Source organism: Aethina tumida, chromosome 4, assembly GCF_024364675.1.
Source record: "Aethina tumida isolate Nest 87 chromosome 4, icAetTumi1.1, whole genome shotgun sequence".
In the NCBI taxonomy this organism is placed as follows: domain Eukaryota; kingdom Metazoa; phylum Arthropoda; class Insecta; order Coleoptera; family Nitidulidae; genus Aethina; species Aethina tumida.
In genome coordinates this window covers 9481714-9504700 of record NC_065438.1, presented here as the reverse complement: position 1 = coordinate 9504700, position 22987 = coordinate 9481714, and the positions used below count along the sequence as shown (strand labels likewise).

The following is a 22987-nucleotide window of genomic DNA, read 5'->3' as shown; positions in this document are numbered from 1 at the left end:
ATTTAAATACATATACATGTGGTATAAACAAAGCAGGTTAATTTTCAAAAAAAAAATAATATTGTAAAACTAAACTATAGCACTGTCTCGTCAAAAATAAATGTTCAGAAGGAAATAAATAAAAAGAAATAAGAAATAGATTGATTTACTTAAAAACACTCAAAATTCCAAAAAATTAAAAGTACAACAATTGTTGTACTTATGAAAGTATGATAAAAACTAAAAAAAAAAATAACTAAAAATAACAGTGATCAGTTTGGAGCTTAATTGAACTGATTTCGAGTATTTTTTAAGTAAAAATAAATAAAAAATAAAAGAAATTATTTAACTATTCTGCAATAACTGAGAAGTTTAATAGCAACATAGCTGGCTCAAAACTTTTTTAATTTAATAATATAGATGATACAGATGTTAACATACCTTGGATCCTCTTTCATTAAAAATAATTTCTACGTCTAAAATGGGGCCAAATTGCTGAAACAAAAGTTCTCATAAATAAATCACAACCGACTTTAAAATGTGATTACATCTCAATGCCTTTCACATATTCTTTCGCTGCATTAAGCAGAGAGATGTGGTTAAAAAACGAAGGAAAAATGTTTTTATTCCGTCACCCTAAAAAGATTCCGTACGTTTCCATTTCTGAAATCTCCGACATCAAAGTAAATTCTCCTGCGTCGAATGGGGAATTTGATGCATGCGAGAATGTGCCCTTTTCAACATTCGAATTATTTAAATTCGAACATATTTCAGTCGATGTTAAACTAAAAAATGGATTTCTACTGAAAACTAATTCCGAGAGGAAAGTGAAATTTTTGGAGCGCATCGGAATCATCTCACAAAGGTCGCGTGGTGACGCAACGCAGCCGAATTAAAATTTCTTGAATTTATTACAGCGATTTATTAGTTAAAAAGGCGCCATTGTAGTCGGCGTTTGCGCAACAATTTTTCCTAATGAATTGATGCAATTCAAGTCAATTGATCCAGATAAATATTTTCAATCAACAACTTTCTTTTGCATATAAACTTTAACCCAAAGTCCAATTGATTGATTTTAATAATATCAAAGCTTTTGGTTGTTGTATTGAAGCCGAAACGAAATTTCTTGTAATCTAATCCGACCTAAAGTCGAGTGTTACACTCGATTTGATTGAACAAAACTTCAGGGATCCAGTTTCGATATAATTTACAGGCGGATTTTGTAAGGATTTCGAATCACGTACGAGATTCACCTGAAACACTACGGTTCTTTTCAATTAAACAGCACAGAGAAAACAACTCCTTAATTGAGATTGAATCTGGAGTTACAGAATTGAATTAAGTTTCAGACATCGAAAAAAAAAGGTGAACCGCATAAAACACGGTGGAAATTCATGAAAGGTGAACTTTTACTAAACGTTGCGTGGAAATATCAAACAAATTCTGATTCAACCTTCCGTAAAATGGCACACGTGTTCGTCTTTTAATCCAATCCGCTGGATGTAAGCGTGCATAAAAGCAAAGAGAGCGGTTTTTAAAAGCGTAAAATGTCTCTACTAAACTCCTTTCACGTCAAAAAAATTACCGACGCTGTTTATATGTAAATTGAGGGAAAAAGGTATTATTTTACGGTTAAAATTATATTCGACTGGTACATAACGAGTTTCCATACTTTCCGGAGAAAGCAATTAAAACTTTTTGCGTTAAATTGAATTAGAAAATTTCGTCGTTTTTATTTGTCGGAATTCATTCGGATGACTTAAAACGAGGTATTTAAAAATCGTGCTTACCCCAAACATGGCCCGGAGATCCGGGTCCCTGAACCTAAAGGGAATGTTGGAGACGTGCAGTCTCTTTGGTGGATTTTTGACCGGGTCTGCGATCGAGGCGACCGCCCCCGTAGCCGTACCGTCGGTCGACGCGTCCGAAGACGGAGGCTGGGGAATTGTCACCGCCCCGTTCTCCTGCTCTTGCTGCGTCACCACGACACCGCCGCCAGCACCGCCACCGCTCTGACTTTGTTGCTGTGAGGGTTGCTGCTCCACTTTGAACGCGTTCGGGTTCTGAAACAAACAAAATTAGTTTTTGGCTTTATAGGGAAAAAAACAGTTACTCACTGTGTGTGTCAGAGCGGGACTGGTCCCGATTGTTTGGGGCGGCTCGCCCGCGGCGGGTGGTTGTGGCGGAGGCGGCGAATGAGCGAAGGCAGGCGGACCGGCACCCGCCGTGGCCGCCCCCGCTGGAGGAGGTAGCAGTGGGACCGCCGGCGGCTTATTCTCTTCCGGCTTCACGTCGCCGTTTTGGGCGGCGGCCGGGAATCCGGCAGGTGCGGCCGCAGCCGCCGCCGCCGCTCCAAACGGCGTCGTCATGCCCGTCTGGACCATGTGCTGGAAACAAAAAAATCAAATTATAATCTTTGAATCGTGTCAGTTCTGGATGGGCATGCTTAAACCAAGCTTACAACGAGATGTTAGTATGGTACGTTCATTAATAGAGCCGCAAATCTGCTGTCTAATCTCCAGTAAAGCGTACGTTCATCAAGTGAAAAGCTGACATTGTACCACAATCCCTAATGCGACATGCACAAATCCATTTGGAATAGATCAAAACACGAATTCACGACGACGAATTAATTGCAGCAGCGAATCGGACGTTCGCTCGCACTTTAACCGATTCGATATGTTCCAATTAAACTGTTTCGTGATGCATAACAAATCTGGTGTTTTGTACCGTTAATTACAATGCGATGAATACCACAACAAGTATAATTTTCACATCGTTCGCAAGGGTTACAATAAAAGGGTGGGCGATAACAAACGGAAATCGTTTCGATCCGGAGATTTCTCCCGTTGGCGTTCCATCAATCATCCATCCCACTTTTCAGGCCCGGGATTTAGCTAGTCGAAGCCTCGCGGAAACACAATGGATCTTAATTAAGGTGCGAAAACGATTTTTCCTCTCGGTCATTTATCATCGACGTAAAATGTCTTTCCGATTATGGATTGTGAATTGCGGATCCATAGAATATAGACGCAGGAAAATTAATTAAATTGAAGACGCAGATTTTATTTTGCTGAAATTTCACTCACTTGTTAAACCAATAATTGTGTGAACAAATCTAAACGAGATGATTTCATTTAATTAACCGAACACATAACGACGAGGATAGAAAGAAATCCGGTTGCCATAACAATGAGTCCCCTCTTATGTTTTATTCCATTTGTATCTCTCGGCGAAATGCTAATCCCGATGCCAAGTTTATACGCCGGATGTACGTTCACGTGATCCTCCTCGAGCTATTTCTGGTCGGGAGAACATTGTTGTTCCAGCGGGAAATGCACAGTGGAAAGCGAATCACAATAATCGCCCTTTTTCCTTCATTTTTTACGCTCATTTTATTTCTTTTTTAGATTATTTACAACACAATAGAATCAAATATTTTATACTAGTTAAAAAAACTCTAAATACTTCATACATAAATATAATACTTATTAACAACTTGTCAAATAAGTAAATGGGATTACTTTTTACAATTATACACAATCATTAAGATGTAATTGTGGCAATAAAAAATTGATGAATACTCCTCCTCCACAGTGCGGTAATGTAAACGAATGTTCTAAATTGGGAGAGAATCTAGGTGTGGTTCGAAATGGAAGCGAATTTCAGACAATTTTCAGCGCATGCTTCTCTCACTCTCCTGTTTTCTCCCTCTTTACTTCTTTCCTTCCTTCAGCAGATGAATAATTAACGCATTAAAATTAACGTAACTGTAACAAATTGCGTACATGCTACGCATTGCGTATATAACGGAGACATTCTTGTCTTAATTCAAGTTTAGTTACATCGTCGTATTGTGATCTCACAGCTTATTAAAACAGCGAGAAAACATTTTTTGATGGCGATAATTATACATTTATTACTATTTAAAAAAAAATGGTTTGTCACTCCTAAAAATTAATTTTAGTAATGTATCTGAGCCTTCTTTAATTCTCATCCATCAAATTAACTCAATAATTAAATAAAACAACCCCAAATGTTCGTGTTTTTAATTAATTGTCCCATTCACCTATTTTATTAAACGTTAAATGAATAGTCAATTTTACAGGCGTATTTCAATTAATTTCCACTTTTGGGGCTAAAATTAAAAGTTCCAATAATCCAATAACACCGTTAATGTTTGATGTGTACATTACCGTAAAAAATCTGATTTTATGTTTTTGTATACGACTCCGACGTAAAATTGAATTTTTCCATAAAAAGACCAAATTTTGTTGGTTGGCTAAAATTAAAAATTTGAATGATGTATTGTTGAAATACGTATTTCAATTTGCTCAGGAATATGACTCAATTTAAAAACATATTACTTCGGGTAAAACAGAAACAAGTTTCCCAGACAATAAATTATAAAGTTGAAATTAACTTTTTCTCCACAATCAATATATAAAAGTTAAAAACTTTTCCTATAAACAAGGATTAAGAAGAACAAAGGAACACGGGCCCAAAGTTTGGCACAAAATATCCAATGAAGAATTTTCCATTTCCCGTTTTCTTTAACCCACTCATCGAATTGCCACCACTCGAATGTTAAATGCGCCACAAAAGAAATTCAATTTGATGTTTGGCACTCTGTCTTAATTTCCTCCCTGGCTGCGAGATGAATTATTGAATTTGGTGGAGCAGACCTTCCGCCAATTTTTCCTTTTAGCGAGTTTAAAATTAGATTAATTGCAGCGTACGTTCGACGTTGGGCGTTTGGCATTTGGCCAACAGTTCGTTAAGCAAACGTTGATTAGTTTTAATCAGTCTCAGTCTCGTTTCATTCAAGGGCTGTTTATTTTATCCATCTCAAAGGAGCGACTGTTGATTAGGATCCGGTTAAAAATGCACCACACTCGAATCAGCGTCGGTTGCTCAAACTTTAATAATTCCATTCCGCCCGCCATGATTTCATTATGAATGAACCCTCAAAGAACCTCGAAACTCCCAAGCTAGGCACAATGACGAGTATTTTTTTTTTCTAGAGAAGAGCGAGACCGCAAAACAAAAGCAAGTACAAAATGAGACCTAACAGAGCGTACAGTTGCAACCACAAAGTACCCCTTTATTTTCAACGCATCTCTCGCCTTTAATTAACAAGTTCATTTCAATTAACACAGCCTGGGAATAATTGGAGCCATTCTCATCGACGCAATGATGTCAGTGTTCTGATATTAAAAATTACGTCGATTTTGTTTTACATGTTGGGTAATCCACACATGATAGACACATTAAGTGCGATTACAAATTTTCGTCCCATCTGCGAAAAACATTAAATCAACTGTTTATACTTTCTTTTGATATCCTCTTCGGTAATTTAAATCATGTAACTAACTAACAGTAATAACCTCTCCGTTATTTCATCTCACAAAACTAAAATGCATCGGAATAGTTGTAAGTTTAAATATGTAATGAGCACACCTTTTTGGCCTCCATGTGTTTTCCAATCGTGGTCGTAAGTAAAACAGGAGAGGATCCGGGTAGTTTAGTTTTGATGCGGAAAGTTTGACAAACAAACAAGTTTATAACTTTTCCTGTTTCAAGTATAATGTGAACAAGGCTTAGCAACAAAATGTGAATATTATCACGAAAAGTTTCATGAGTTTGTGTTTCATATTTCCTATGTACATCGAATTTTAATGAACTGAAATAACCCTCGTTCCTCTTGTAACTAGTATAAAAAACATTAATTTATAAGACATAGAAGATGTGTGTGAGAGAGTTTTTTAATTACTTTCATGTCATTACTAATTCAAGAATACGTTTTAGTGTATTTTCCATGATAGTTTTAAATTTAAACATTATACAAAATGGAATGTAATCAATATCACCACATTTTTGATTTTGATATCAACACAAGTAATATTTTTTTACCCTCTACGACTCAAAGTTCAGATTACTAATAAGAAAAGCTCATTAGCAAAAAGTCATGAGTGTAAAGGTTTTTAAATTAGGGAATAATATATAATAATATTTGAATATAAATAAATAAAAAAAAATTATAAAAATTATTTAATAATTGTTTTATAATATTTCATATGTTTATACGTCTGATTTTGAAATATATTTTTTTTCAATTATATATATATGATGCAAAACCAAACCTACAGGGTAATTTCTTAGAATTAAAGAAATCATTCTAGCAAATACTGTTATAGAAAATCTAACTACATCACTGGATTAAGTAGCTCCTGAAATGGGGATAAACTAACATTCATAAAAATAATATGCAAATTCATAATTCAGTGGTAATATTAAAAATCATATTCTTAGAAGTAGAGTATGAAATAATCTATTAAAAATAGTGCAAAATTATATTATTTTTCTGATACTCTTAATAACAAATTTATTTTATTTATTTATTTATTTATTATATCTTTTTCGTAGTTATCTTTCTCAATTATTGTGGGGTAATTTCCGCATGTGATACATTAATTCTACCACAAACTTACTAAAATTTGAGATTTAAGAATAGTATAATACAATTTGTATAATATCCCAATGTTGTTGAAAAATAAGATAATTTATGCTATTTTTGACAGTTTATTCTATATAATTTTTTAAAAGAAATTTAGTACAAGACCTGACATTTTATCTGTCAATACACATTTTCATGCTTTGTTGTTGTTATTTAATTTTTTATGAATCTTAGTATATCTCTATTTCAGGAGGTGCTTAATCCAGTGGGGTAGTTAGATTTCCCATCAAAAATTTGATAGTATTCTTTTTTCAATTGCTTTACAATTAATAAAAAAGTTTGTTAAAATCGGACAAAATGTACAAATTTAATGAACGTATTCAGATTTCAAATGAGCCACACTATATATGTTTATGTGGATTAAATACTGTCAAAATTGTTATAAAAATCAAGAATAGCTGGACCACATAAATACAATGATTTAGATTAGGGTTTCATAATAATAAGGAAAACTTTGGTAATAATGATGTTAAGGGTAGAAAAGGTACAATTGCTTAGTTAATTTCATGGTTGACGTGGTAATCTTGTTGTAGACGTTCTTCTTAGACGCCTAGTTTACAAAAAGTAGTTAGGTTCAATCTAATCTGTCAATTAAATAATTAAATTTCTGTGTTACAAATTAACAAAAAAAAACAAACATCAATTGAAGATTGGGTGATTTTATCTCCAACTAAGAAATGCTAATCAACGGAAATAAAGATTTATTTTAAAATTAATATTGGATAGAATCCTAGTATCTAAATTATCAATATTTTGCAAAAAATCGTCCCTTTTAATAAGTTGTCGTAACAAGGTGTTACCGATTTAACACTTTATCTTATATTTTTATTTGTCTTCCTATTATTCATTTGCAAATATAATTAGTTTATTATTAACCTGAGTTTCAATTAAATTCCTGTGTTATGAATCAAGAGAAGTAAAACAAGTAAACATGTTGAAGATTGGCTTATTTTTGTTCATCTAAGACTAAACTTAAATATCTATATTTTTTTAAAAAATAGCTGGTTTTACGATTTACCACATAAAGTAGTAAAATTACTACTGGTAACCCGTTACACTCTCTGTTCTATAGAGTACTGACAAATGTCTGCAGATCGAATCAGTCAACACAAGATGGTATTAAGAAACAAACAATCGTATCCATAGACATTGATACACAGTCTTATTTCTAAAATTTACCACCTGAGACCAATACGTATTCAGTCCCGTTTCCCCCATAAATTTGTCATTGGAGAAAATTGAGAAATAATGGGAAGGAGTATCTGGAACCGTACGCGTATATTTATCTTGGGATCTTATCGGATATCTGTCCGGTCAGATTACGTGAAACACGAATCTAATTTGATGAGGGTTCAACGTCAGGCATTTCCAATTGACAAACCAATCGGAATTTCACTCCAATTTAATACGAGCATTTAATCGTTAAAAAGAAAATGTGCTAGTATCAATGTTGTGGCGGTGCAATTTAAAATAATTTGAGTGGGTATGCTGTGAGAACAGTGTTCGTGAACAGAACCGATATTTTACGAGTTTTGTGAATAATGGAGACACAGTAAATGGAAAGACCTAAAGTGGTGAACTGACAAGAATCACGAATCTTTCGCATTGCACACGAATATGGTTTTAAAGGATTTGAAAGGTACAGTGGAGATCAATCATTCGGGATAAATCGATCGATCTGAAACACCCACACTTAACTGACATGGAACAATCGCATTAGTTTTGATTAAATCGCGCATTCGGTGTATTCAATGTTTAGTTTCAGTTTAATCGAATTCATACGAGGAACAATTTGTTTCGTTGATGGTATTTGATTACTATATATGTGAAAAGCCGAACCTGAACAAGTTTTCATCCAGATCAATAAGTCGATTGGAGGCCACGAAATGGAATTTTCAAGCGTCGCGTTAAAAATGCAACAACCCCTGAAACCCGGCACAATAACTTAACCGTGTGATGCGAATTCCAAATATCGGTTTCATCAAATATTTAAACCGCTGTGGGAAAGAGAATTCTTAGCGGGGGTGACAATAAACGTGTTCTGAAGTGTGGTAAGTGTAGATAAACAGACGACTTAATTAAAATTGGATTTCCTGTAAATACCGCGATTTCTACTTGGATTAGCCGTTCCTGAAATTCACTCGCAAAACGCGAAATACACATTTACATAATACACGTTTTCGTGATTTGTATTATAATAATTTTGGAATTATTGGGTTTTAAATTGCATTTCCACTTTGTTCAAAACAAGTTTATAACCTAGCTTACTTTTTTTTAATGTTGGTGCAACTTGTTGAGGACTTAAAAAATAGTGGAGTAAATTTAGATAAATTACACAGGTTTTTTAAGCAAATTAAAAACCTACTCCAGTAAAATATTCCAGATTTTTTCCCATTAGTAATCCAATGTTGTAAATGGAGATTTGTCCCGAAACGAAATTCCGTCCGGAGAATTGTTCATTGTAGGAAACGATGAAATAATTGGAGCAAACCCACGGGAAAATCAAACGCTTCGCACATAAGTAAAAAACACGATCGCATGTGCAATTATTCATCCATTGTGTTAAATCTTAATAACGTAATGATGATCAATTTTCTTTGCTTGTCCATTACCGTTTACGTAACGAGATGCTGCTTCAAAAAAAAACATATATAATATCCGGATCTCGGTTTAATAACTTAATGGTTTTTATTTTTAAATTGTGAATAAAAAATGGCTTTAAAATAGAGAAAATAAGTAGATCAAAGATCGTGGAACACGTAAAGGTGGTTTCAAGGCGTCGACCTTGATCTTCCACTTGATTTGAAATGAAAACGTGGCGTGCGTCGCTCCTATTTAAAACGGGGAAGCCAACAACAATACGATTTGCATCGAACCCTTTCTTGCCTTTCCATTTCATCCGGCCTTTTTTTCCACTTTTATCGAACGGAACCAATTTTTCAACCAATTTTCCGTGTTCTCTCTCGGGGGGAAAACAAGTAAATTTAGTTAAGTGGATTGATGCGAAAAGGCAGAGCGGAACAGACGAAACAGCACAACATCGGATGTAAAGGGATTTAATTAACGAAAGAGGCGAAATAAAAATTACAAACTAATTCGAAAATAACACGTTTATATAAAAATGGCGTGTGCCGAACAGATTAGGTTATAAAATCCGTTTAGGTTTTACGTGCAGCTTGAAACAATTTGAATTTCAACGTTTTTCACATCGACAACCAAACATGAAAACTCGATGTTCTCGTTTTAATTGTCACGTATTTTGAGCAATATCAATTTTTGTTTTAATGGGAATTCTGACAATCACTTTTGTGTCGATTAAACAACGAATCAGGACAATCTGAACGGTCCAATTTGTTTTCAAATTTATCACAAAAATAGGCAAAACCACATTTAGGAAACTTTGCATACCAAAAATTAAATTGTCCCGTGTTAAAATGCCAAAAGTGAAATTTAACTGAAAACTAATTATAGTATAGCCCTCGGTGTTTTACATAATTAACACTTTTAATTATTAATAACTTGCCTAAGCTATGATATCATCAAATTAGTAAATCATTATTTTATGTCCGTGATTATAGAAGAAAGTGGATGTCAAAATACAAAATAAGAAGCAATCGTTTACTTGTCAATTGTCAAAACGTCAACAAAAGAATACGTTAATAATTTTTTTGTAAATCGAGAAAGCAATAAAACACGATTAAATTAGAGAAACACTTCGTTGTAAACATAGTACTTCACCTTAGAGCACTTTGCCAAATTTCAAGGAAAAATTCAGACAAAAACTAAGACTTTAATGGTAAGTTAATTGGGTTTATCGTGAAAATTAAAATTCTAAATGTTCGTTGATCTTTTTGAGTCATCACTAGTGGAATTGGACAATTATTTTTTTTCCCTCCGAATAGAAAAGTATTACTTATTATTGATAATTGTTCCACGTACATCCACATTTTAAATCGCAACTGAAATTCTATCCATTTAAATTATTTTCCTGCAAATATGACTTCTAGGATTCAACCTCTTGATCATGTTATAATAGAAAATTTTAATTTTCATTACTGACACCAAAGATTTTTTTAAAGAATTTGAAACTCATTCTTCCTTTCCTAAAGTCCATGTCCTCGACTATGATAATATTTTTACCACCGTATGAAGTATGTATGTAAGCCTGACTGCAATCCAGAATTTGGGATCAATAATTTATATGAACAAACAAGATGATGAAATTTCATTAGTTAGTGAAAAGAAAATATTCTTTGAAAGACAGATAATGTCAAAAACTGAAGTCGTTTAACAAAGGTTCGTTTACATCAATAAATGAATTAGTTAATTTCGACAGGGACCACATTACCAATGAAATTTTAAGCTGTGATATCATCAAATCATTTTATATGTCCGTGACAAAGAAGAAAGTTAATGTCAAAATACAGAATAAGAAGTAATCATTTAATTGTCAATTGTCAAAATATCAATAAAAAAGACGGTAAATATTAGACTTGATTTGTTTGTATATCAAAAAAGCAGAAGAACATGGTTAAATACCTTAGAGCATTTTATAGAAACTTTTCAAGAAAAAATTCAAACAATAGCAAAGAGGTAAGTTAATTAGGTTTATTGTGTAACTTATAAGAATAACAAAAAAAGTCCAAATAATCGGTGATCTTTTTGAATCATGGCTAATGGAACTGAACAATTATTTTTTTTCTTCCAAATAGAAAAGTTTTGAAAGGAATTTGATAATTCATTTTTACCTTCAGATAGAAAAGTTGTATTTGTTATTGATAATGTTGAAGTTCCATTAGCTAGTGAAAAGAAAAATGTTCTTTGGTCGACAAATAATGTCAGATGCTGAAGTCATTTAATAAAATATTCAACATCAATATATAAACTCATAAACTTTGATTACACAACATTAATATTATCATGCCAATTTAATAAATCATTATTATATCCGTGATAAACAAGAAAATATAGAATAAAAAATAATTGTTTAACTATCAATTTTCAAAACGTCAGCAAAAGAATACGTTAAAAATTAGAAATGACTTTTTTGTAAATCAAGAAAGCAGTAAAACATGGTTAAATTCGAGAAGCACTTTGTCGTAAACAAGGCACTTCACCTTCGAGCACTTAATAGAAACTTTTCCGGATTAGCCTTACATTCTTCGCCGATTTATATATCCCTACTTAGCTTAAAAAGTTTCAATCTCTAAAATGTTTCACACTAATCGTGTGGAAAAGATAAAAATTGATGGAAGCGAATAAAGGAGGTCCTCCAGTGACCGATCCAAATTGATAATAATGTTCCACGTCACTTTTGTAGCAAGAGGCAAAAGGAAATTGAATTGTGTATCTGAAAATCACTTTCACGTCGTGAAATTGCCCGTTTTTCCCATAAAAAGCATAATACCACACGCTCTTGTCAATCAAGTTTTCGATTACGAACTAAACTCGATTCTTATTGCACCACAGAGACATTTACTCATTATAGAGTTGAAACCAAGGCCGCAACATATACAACAAGGAGCGGGCATTAGCGAAACAACAATTAGAAACAATTAGTCGGATCGGTCGAGTGAAGCTACAACTGTTGCACGGTGTCGCCTTAAAAGTCGCCATGAATCAGACCGACCGCTAATTGATGCGTTCGTTCGTTCCACAATGTAGGAATTGTTTACATTGCGGATGTGGATGTACTTTTACATTTATCTCTGGTTTTGCTCGTTTCTAGCTTCGTTTAACGTTCGTCATTTTAATGTAGCAAAAATAAATCTATTCAGCAAAGTGAATAATTTAATGTAAGAATTTTGGTCACGCGACCGCTTTGAAAACGTAAACGAACGTTTACACGTGCAATTAAGCAAATACACATTTTACAAGTTTTTCCGGAAAACGCGAGCAAAAAAGAAGGCACGAGGAATGTTCAAATCTAACGAATGACACATTCAAATGAATGAATGTGAAGTTATTTTCGAACACCGTGTGCGGTGTTAAATATACACTATCGGTCATATGTAGAGCGAAAAAATTTATTAAAACAACGATTCTTTTTAATTTAAATAAATTTTATAATTAATTATTAAGTGTCTAATTATTTCGTACCTCTATTTATATATGGATATCTTTACTTATTGTACATTATATAACTTTTTATTTCTAGCAGGGTTCCTAAGTGAAGCAACTAAATGTCAGTATGTCGAAGACTAAAAGAACGTTGTCTCTATATAGAAGAAAATCAGGAACAAAGCCCTTAATTTCTGCTACTGGACACGTGGGCAATGGAAAACAATATTTTCCGATGAAAGTCGGTTCCTACTATTTAAATTTGATGACATTTCATGGGTGAGAAGATCAGTTAATAAAAGGTATTATTCCAAGTACACTAGACCTACTGTGAAGCATGGTGAAGAAAGTTTTATGGTTTAGGGATGTGGTTTTCTGGGTTTGACATAGACCCGCTGGTTAAGAAGAAATAATCACTGGAAACAAAGATCCAACGATTTTATTGAAAAAAGGTATTTAGAGTTTTTATATTTCATATTTTTTATATTTTTTCATATTTCATATTTATCATTTCATATTTTTCATATTTGATATTTTTCATATTTCATATTTGACATTTTTCATATTTGACATTTTTCATATTTGACATTTTTCATATTTCATATTTTTCATAATTCATGTTTTTCATATTGCATGTTTTTCATATTTCATGTTTTTCATATTTCATGTTTTTCATATTTTTTCATATTATTCATATTTCATATTTTTAATATTTCATGTTTTTCATATTTTATATTTTTCAGATTTTATATTTCATATTTTTCATACTTCACATTTTTCATATTTCATATTTTTCATATTTCATATTTTTTCATATTTCATATTTTTCATATTTAATAGTTAATATTTCATATTTATTTCATATTTCATATTTCATATTTTTTCATATTTTTTATATTTTTTCATATTTTTTATATTTTTTCATATTTCATATTTTTCATATTTCATATTTTGTATTTTTCATATTTCACATTTTGTATTTTTCATATTTCGTATTATTCATATTTCGTATTTTTCATATTTCCTATTTTTCATATTTCATATTTTTCACATTTCATATTTCATATTTTTCATATGATATTTTTCATATTTCATATTTGTCATTTCATATTTTTCATATTTCACGTTTTTCATATTTCGTATTTTTCATATTTCATGTTTTTCATATTTCATGTTTTTCATATTTCATGTTTTTCATATTTCATGTTTTTCATATTTCCTATTTTTCAGATTTCATATTTTTCAAATTTCATATTTTTCATATTTCATATTTTTAATATTTCATGTTTTTTATAATTCATGTTTTTCTTATTTTATATTTTTCATATTTCATATTTTTTCATATTTCATATTTTTCATATTCAATAGTTAATATTTCATATTTCATATTGAACCGCAAAAAATTTGTGTTTTAAAATTGCATACAAACAGTAGATGACCCACCCTTTAGTTAGAAGTTAAAGGAAGGCTAAATATACGTTTTGTTTTAATTTATAATTGCTCTACTTTTGACCCTTAAATTGTTTTCAAATCTTAATAAGCACCTAGGTAACCTACTACTTAACAATTATTTATAGTTGTTATTTGTTATAAAAATACTGCATAACTGACAATAATATGGATATTTAAACATTTATCAAGTCAAATGAAAATTTCTAAGTTGTGTTTCGAAGTGTATATCGACGAATTTTCCCATTAAATTTACTTTCAATAAAATGTAATAGTTTTTTGTAACTGCAGTTCTTAATTAACTTAAGTATGTTAGTAATTTTTTGTGGCATTCTTATGTAAATTTTAACATTTACAACTTTCGCAAAGCTACAATTTTTATTATGTTGTAACCACCGAATACCAAAAATTTAACACAGTTGGACGCAAATATTACGTTTCACAAGGTATTTCCAAAAAACAATGGCTACAATTTCCGTTTCATTTTGCCACCATCTTCGATGCGTAAAATGAATATTGTAGTTTCGGTCTGTCGACCGCAAATATTAATGAACCGACCAACGCATCACATCGCATCGCATCGGTACAATTGCGTTTGCTAATTTGATCGTCAATTGATTACTGTATTTACGAAATTAGAAAAAAATTCAATGTTATGAATGAAATGTAAATTTCAAGGTAATTACGACAAAAATGCAAATCGCCCTCATTATTTATTCTTCAGTAAATACGTTCCGGCAATTGTACAACAAGCATGCGAATATGTAAATACGCAAAAACATAAATAAAATTTTAATAAAAGCGCACCCGTCAAAAACGTAACCGCAAATAATATTTCAGCGTAATTTGTCAAAACGTTCCATAGCTCAATATTAAAACTAACCCCGATTAATTAATTTATAGTAATTTTATTAATTGAGTTTAGTAATAAATGTGCAGTTTCAGACACGAATTTAATGAACAGCATTTTAACGTTCCTTTATGAGAAAACTGGTTTATTAGCTTCATGCAAGGATAATGGCTTTTTTAGAAATCCATTGAAAATCCAATTTTAACCCTCGGACGGTATTCAAAATTTATCACGGAACTCAAAGACAAATTACCATAAACTAGTTAATAAAAGTGGTTGTGTTATGTCACGGATAATCGAAACCGAATATGTAAATGCGAATCGACATTAACATAACCGAAAGTTTACAGAAAAACAAAACAGATTCTCCCAATTTTTCTTATTGGATATGAATAAGTAAACAAAGTATTACAGTTAATCCTCCGTAACTCGAACTTCCTTAAATGGAATTGTTCCCAGTACATTTTGAATGATTTCCGTCTGTAATCTGAATTTCCCTAAATCGAATAACTCTACTTCAAGTTTCAAGGTAAATTTGAAAAATACAGTCTTTAGTGCTAAGTTAATTGGGTTTATCGAAAAAGAATACACCCAGACGATTCGTGACCCCCAAAATTCAAATTACAATTTAAAATCAATCCAATTAAATTAAGTAAAAGGCTTCAACCTCATGATTAATAAAAAGCTGAAATTCATTCTTTCACTCTCGACCTTTCTCGAAAGTGTTAACATCGTTGCTGCCGTATAGAACGTAGGTGTGTAAGCCGGACTATAATCCAGAATTTGGGATCGATTATTTCTATCAGCAATATTATAAAATTCCATTAGCTAAGTTAAAAGAAAAATATCTTTGAATGACATTCAATAAATTTACGGGCGTTGGAAGATGAAATTATTTCTAATGTAGTCAGCCAAAGTGAGTTTGAGGAAAAAGAAGTATTACAGGAAAAATTCAAAGAGGAACTCTTCCAGAAAGGAAATTGTAAAAGATGTGTTAACTATTTACTTACTATTTGATAGTAGGAATTTATTCTTAGTAGGATTTATATTATTTTATTGAATAAAGAAAGAAACACTCCAGAGAAGAGGGAAAAATTAACACGAAACATCAAGGTCTAAATATTGCTGATGTCGCTAAAAACGTAAGATAAAAAATGGTTTACAATTCTTATTAACAAATGTAAAACAATACATTCAACTAAAAATACAGTAAGATAATGTCTTAACAAAAAACAACTCGTCTTATTGACAGACAAATTGGATAAATCAGTTGACGTAATACTTTTTTGCCTAGTAGAACTAAATCACTGCCTCATCATTGACTACAAAATTATCCACAAATACTAACAATTTTGTTTAAAGTTATGTATACATTATTTAACAAATATATATTTTTTAGATGTGAGATATTTCTATGACCTATCTGGTTTCCCATTTATTTTGTTTAAGATTTAGTAGAAATTATTTTGATATAAATAGAAAATGAATAATAGTAGAAAGAATATAATAAATATAATATCTAATATTTAATTAGAGGTGTGTCTGTCCTAATTAACAGTGATGTGTGCCTTTTTTCTGGCCACCACTGTAAATGTGAAACGTAAATTATTATAAATAAATACTTAGTTTGTTTCGTCACTATAATGTCGATAACTCGAAGTAAATTAGTAGACTCCTGAAATTTGAGTTGTATATTGAAATTTTTAAATATTAACTAAAAATGGAACGATAATTGTATTTATGTGACAAGAGTTAAACAGAATGGACGTCAAACGTGGTATTCCCGAGGCGAGATAAAATTAAACGATGAAAATCGATTGGTCGCAGAGCCATGGAAATGAACAAAGGGTTCTTGTACTCGTGTCGCGTCCATGCTCCTCTGATTGATGCAGGCGCATAATTCGCATCCGGAACGGGAACGGTCTCTTTGTCAATGACCAAACACCATCCACTAAACTTACTAACCGACTGCGGCTATTATTCAACTTTTTACATTGCCTGAGGTCAACTTTTTTAATTAAAATAAAATATACACTAATTTGCACAATAGGTAATTTATATTAACAGCCAACGTTTTCAATCAATTTTCCCTTTCGTAATAAAGAGTTTGCTCCCCGATTTATTGGCGAAAATGTCGTGTGGCTTTAAACGTGTGTGTGTTATTTATCTTTTTTAATAAATCTAGTCGAGAAATATGAGCTTCATAAGTGGTTTCCCGTGTTCAATTTATTTAGTGACTGGCATTAGTTTCCCTTTAGACACTTTTTGCTCAAACTCCAACTGATTGGAAATAATGCCTTTGTGATTTAGAGTTCTCTTTTCTCTCGTCGAAACAAAATGTAAAGCTCAAGAAGCCATAAATAGCTATTTTATTATTAAAAAAAAAAATTAATATTGTTGGATTGAGTTGCTCCGTTTGGAGCGGCCATCATCGGTTTGGGATTAGTTCAAAATGAGATCCGCCGTCGGATTTCGACTCGCTCCTCCATCCTTATTATTCTCGGACACGCACCGAAATCCGTTAGGCCTTTGTGCTATTACAACGTTGCATTAGATTAATTAGTATCCTGCTTTAATCATAATAAAAGCTGAAAATATCGATCGTCCAGATTTGTGAATATAACAGAGTTTACGTGTAAAATTGGTAATCGGTAACGAGGCGTTTGAGGCTTTGATGTAACCGGACTTTATGATAAAAACACGCAAAGTTTCTCAGCAAGCAGCAGCGCACACATTCAAAGGAAGCAGCCAGTTGCTTTTAATTAAAACGCAGAATGACGTGGGTCCAGTGACGTGCTCCCATTTCGGTGTCTACGAAACCCGCGATATTTTTCGTCGAATCGTATCGACGTCGGTCTTGACCCGGATTCCAAAGACAAAAAATGCACCAAAATTGTATCGAGATCAAACGGGATGTTTTATTTAAATTGTCAGTTGTTCGAGAGACAAGAGAAAATCACCTTGACATTTTTCCGAGGCGATTAATTGGATTTTCCTTTGTCCTTTTAGCCGATTGTGAGTCAACGCACACGAATGGAGAAAATTAAATCAATTTCTGACCAATCAATTCGGTGCTGTCCCATGTTAACTTCTCTTTTCTATTCTTTTGGGACTGGGAAAACTCGCAATCGAAATTTAATTATGTCGTCAACAGATACAATTACTAAAATACAAAAAGTTATTATATTTACATTTTACAGAACATTAAATTTCTTATTACTCTAAACAAAGAAATCACTTCAATAAATACAAATTATATATTTTTAAACGAGGTTAAATTTACTTTACAACGATTTGAAATAAATATGATATAAATTATTACAATAATTTTACAAAGCAGTTACACATAATTACATTTAATTATTGGCAATAATTATAAATTTCCATTAAATAATAATAAGCTTATAAATTGTGTTATATTGTATATTGGAAACTAACTACGAGTCACTTCGACGGTCCATTTAGTTTTTAAGATACTGATTAATGATTAAATTAGAAAGTTGTATTGTTAAAAATCTATCACAAATTGTGTTTTAAATCATGTACAATTGATACAATATTGATTAAACACGATTATTATTAAAAAGTGTGTAATTTTAAAATATTAAAACACCTTATTACTTATTTTAACATTTTTACTGTAAATGTATACTTATTTGATTACTGTAAATGTATACTTCCATAAACAATTTTAGTTATCTAATGGTGATAACTGTATAATTTTTCTGTAGCAAGGTAAAATTTAAAATTAAAATAATGCGAATTGAAGCCAATTTTCAAATAAACACCAAAAACTGAATATTTTAATTCGGTCTTATTGTCACCGGAAGAAAATGATTAAAGTAAATGAAAGGTCGCGACATAAAATATGACTTATTTACAGTGCAAACAATGCTGTTTGCCTCCTGTCAACACTGACAGAATGGAATCGTGTTTTAATAGCGTTTTAGAGGTACTAATTTCACGATTAAACCACTACGCTCAACCGCTGTTTTGACGGGATAATTCGGCAGCTGTTAACATCTGTGTCTAACATGAAACAATATTTATTTTTTGTTTTCTTCGAAGTCTTTATTATTTATTTATTCGTTAAACGAAAACCTGGGAACAAACTCAAGAAAATGAAGAAATTAATGATCAAAATATTTTTGTTCTAACAATTTTTATTTTAATTTGTTCCCCCCGTGGCTCATTCTCTTTCTGAATTCCACTAATTTAATTTTTATTATTTAGAAAACTTTTCATTTTGCTCCTTAGTTTTGTCCAAAACAATTATAACTCTGAATAACTGATTGTGAAATTCTTGATACTCAAGGAAATTAATGATCAAAATATATTTGTTTTAACTTGTTCTTAATTCCTTTCCTCTGTGGCTCATTCTCTTTTTGAATTACATTAATCCAATTTTAAATATGTAGAAAATATATTCATACTGATTCTTTTCTGCTCCTTTATTTTGTCCAGGACATAAATACATACATAAATTCATTGAATTATGATACTTGATTCTTCGTTAGACGAGAAGTTGGTTAACACAAGAAAATAAAGAAATTAATGTTCAAAATATATTTTTTTAGTTTCTTTCCTGTCTGGCTCATTCTCTTTCTAAATTCCAATAATGCAATTTTAACTATTTAGAAAAAATATTCATATTACTCCTCTTTTGCCCCTTTATTTTGTCCAGCACAAATATAAATCGGAATAATCGAGATTCTTTCAATTATGATACTTGATTCTTCATTAAACGAGAATTTGGTTAACTCAAGAAAATGAAGAAATTAATGATCAAAATATATTTGTTTTAACAAGTTTTTTAATTTGTTTCCTCTGTGACTTTCTAAATTCCACTAATAAAATTTTAAATATTTAGAAAAAATTTTCATATTACTCCTTTGTTTTGTCCAGCACAAATTTAAATTCGAAATATTTGTAAAATTCTTTTAATTATGACACTTGATACTTCCATTAAACGAGAATTTGGTTAACTCGAGGAAATTAAATTAATGATCTAAATATAATTGTTCGGACAAGTTTAAATTAGTTCCTCTGTGGCTCATTCACTCGAAATGGATGTTTGTGAGATACTTCTTTATAAAATAATTAATATTTTCAAAACTATATTGTGCCATAAATATAATAAATCTGACGCAGAACCGTTCATTGTTATTAATTCAGTTAAACTTGTGGAAATGCACGAGACCAATTTATCATTCCGGTGACTCTCCCCCAGGATTTTAATTTGTCTGGAACGACGCCAGTGCGATGTACGATGTACGATCCTTCTTTTCTCCCATCTAATTTCGATGCGATTCCCGACTGAACTAATTGCATTCTTCCATTTTCGCTCTAGGTGCACATTTCGTTTAATAAATGTTATATTTCTATTGCAGTTATAACCTTTTATTTTTGTTTGTGATCGGATAAAATCAATCGAGCAATTAGGACGTTTAACATTGTTAAACCTTTATTTTCCGTTTAATAATATTACATTTAAACTTTTATACAACTAAATTTTTAATTTATCCAATCCATAAATTCGTTACACGTAATATTTTGACGTGGACAAACCCAGTTATCTTGGATGTATTGAACGTTTTATAAGCGAGAAACGTCATTTTAAAACAGCGAAGAATAATGTGATAATGAAACCAGTTCAGTTTTGCAAACTCAACATGAAAACGTTGTCTACGTGTATGTCATTTTCCATTACGATCCGATAGGGTGGAAAAGTTTTTTACATCTAACTGCGGCTCGACGATGATTTTATCGTCGTGCACAACTCGCACATAACCGAATTATCTTTCCCACACCGAAACTGCTGAAACGGTTTCAGTATTCACTCGATGCATCGGATGGAGCCTAATTAAAGAACGGCGGAATTGCACTCAGGAATTTGGGCGATGCTCGCGACGCAACCATCGTCTATTGGAATTCTGTTTCCGGAGAAAACATATTTGGCGGTTTTATGGAATTACGCGCTGGAAACTCAAATTAACTTTGTGAGGAAGTGAAATTCCATTTAATATTGTCAAAATCGAGCTCGTTGCTAAATGATCGTTGCTTAATTTGTAACGGTCACATCAAAAACACAAATTAACGATTCAGGATATGAAATGAAAAGAACCCATCACTTTCTATTTATCAGCAATAATTTACTTAATTGCCATATTACTTCTTGACCCAGTTCCATTGACATTGATTTTTATTGCATATTTTATAAATTACTTAATCAATATACATAACAACAGATTATTGTTTGGGTAGTGTCTTCCATAATCAAAGGCAAATTTTATGGGTGTCCATTCGAATGTTTGTTTTTCGATTAAGACATTTTTTTGCGGTGAAAGTCGTATTTATTTTGCAATGTGTTTATTTTAAATTATGTGTCTAGTCATTTTGTTAATTACCGTTATCCAAACTCCACAATTTTGCAATTAATACTTTTGTTTATAAAAATATCGGAATTTATTCGTCTAAAAAATTACAGAAACGTACGCTAACTGATTGTTTATTCTTTGACCACGATTTGCAACAAAATCAACTTTGATTGATGCCCATTATATCAGACAAAGAACGACTGTTTACAAATTGAGAAAGACACATGCAACATCTCCAACGAATAAAAAATAACTCAGCAAGAAAAATAAATGATATAATGACTCATTATTTTTAACAATTAAACATTGGCAATAAAAATGTAGTAAATATTTACGCGGATAATAAATGTTTAGTTTCAGATTGATGCAGTGAAAGCCGATATCGCTGAGAAAATGCAACTGCTGCGAATTCCTTTAGTTAAATGTGGAACAAAAGAAATATATTTCTTCATATAATTATTTTGTTTTAGCGAAAAATATAGTTAACAAAATCATTATTGTTTATTCCTCGACTATTTTTACCGAGGCGGGAATAGATACGAGACAAGGGAAATTAGTAAAAATGAACGTGAACGTTAATTAGGAAACGCATTCATTAAAATAGTATAGCATGTAATAAGGATACAAATTACATGTTGGTATAAAAACAAAATAAATAAACAACAGTAATCATTAGACACATTGTGTGTTTGTCTGTATTTTGACGTGTTAATTTTGTGTTGTGTATGTTATTATTACGGTACAACAAATTTAGTAATAAAATGTCAAAACTTTTTATGCTTCTAATATTTTATTTTATTTGGCTGTAAAAATTCTTGTTTTAAACTCTCAGAATTTTAAATTATATATCAAAGGAAAGAAGTTTGGTGTTTATAAATACAGACTAATTAGATTAGGATTTTAATATTAGAAAATTGTGGGCAGGGATTTGTCAATTTTCATCAGGCCAACAAAGTTTAATTAAAGCCACGCTTCCCGGAGCAATAAAAAGATGTAACACCCACATAATGACTTTCTTTCCTCTATTTTCTTTCTCCCTGAAAGTAAATTCATTTAGGGAGCGATTCCGACAGGTTGTTTATGAATTTTACATCGCGAACGGAGGGATGAAAAGATGCTGTAATGTAAATTCAAATGTGATGATTTTTAATGGATGGCGAACAATGAATAACTTTTACGCCGCTGCGACGGTGAACGACGGTAATGCCGTGTTAACAAGATAAACGTTTGGATCTTTAAAAAAATTTCATTAGACGTTTTCAATCCATTAGCGAGAGTTGCCATTTTCATAAACCCTGCGTTTGTTTTCTCTTTATCAGAATAAAAGCACAAGCGGGACTTGAAAATTGCGCAGTTTCCATTTCCGGAGCGACTCTCTCCTCGATTTGGTGTTCTTGTTTAGCTTGTTTCCATAATCTCGGAATAATTCAACAGATCTGAAAAAGTACTAAATCAAACAAAAGACTTTTTATCGTTGCATTGAGTCCGGTCCTAATAAAAGTGGTGTGTGTCGGACGGGACAGTAAAACAGAAACAACCATTTTGTTCGACGGGAGCGGAGGAAATTTTATATTGGGTTTAACGACGGCGTAATACTGTTATTGGGGAATTTCCCGGAGAGCACATGATTGAATGTCTCTTCCTGAAGGGTTTTAAACAGCTTTATGGCTTTCGGGGGGCCGCTAAAAAATGATAATATACCGTAAACCGAACAAAAATAGAATTTGATAAATACGGTAATCTTATTGTTGCCCA

At 31.7% G+C, this 22987-nt stretch overlaps 1 protein-coding gene and 1 long non-coding RNA gene across 4 annotated transcripts in view; one reads left to right on the top strand and one right to left on the bottom strand.

The window, feature by feature from the left end:
* The window catches only part of LOC109599048 (RNA binding protein fox-1 homolog 1-like), a 48289-nt gene that overhangs the window by 12865 nt on the left and 12437 nt on the right, over positions 1 to 22987 (bottom strand). For all 3 annotated transcript variants that reach the window (XM_049966994.1, XM_020014982.2, XM_049966995.1), the window contains exons 2-4: positions 2097 to 2366; positions 1770 to 2042; positions 421 to 474 (exon numbers count right to left, since the gene is read on the bottom strand). In XM_049966994.1, coding sequence (XP_049822951.1) covers positions 421 to 474; positions 1770 to 2042; positions 2097 to 2363 — 594 coding nt within the window. In that variant the 5' untranslated portion in view covers positions 2364 to 2366. The remainder of the gene's footprint in view (positions 1 to 420; positions 475 to 1769; positions 2043 to 2096; positions 2367 to 22987) is intronic.
* Positions 11440 to 21911, top strand: LOC126265442 (uncharacterized). The gene is made up of 2 exons (XR_007547924.1): positions 11440 to 13008; positions 21587 to 21911. It is a non-coding gene; the product is annotated as an uncharacterized LOC126265442 (long non-coding RNA).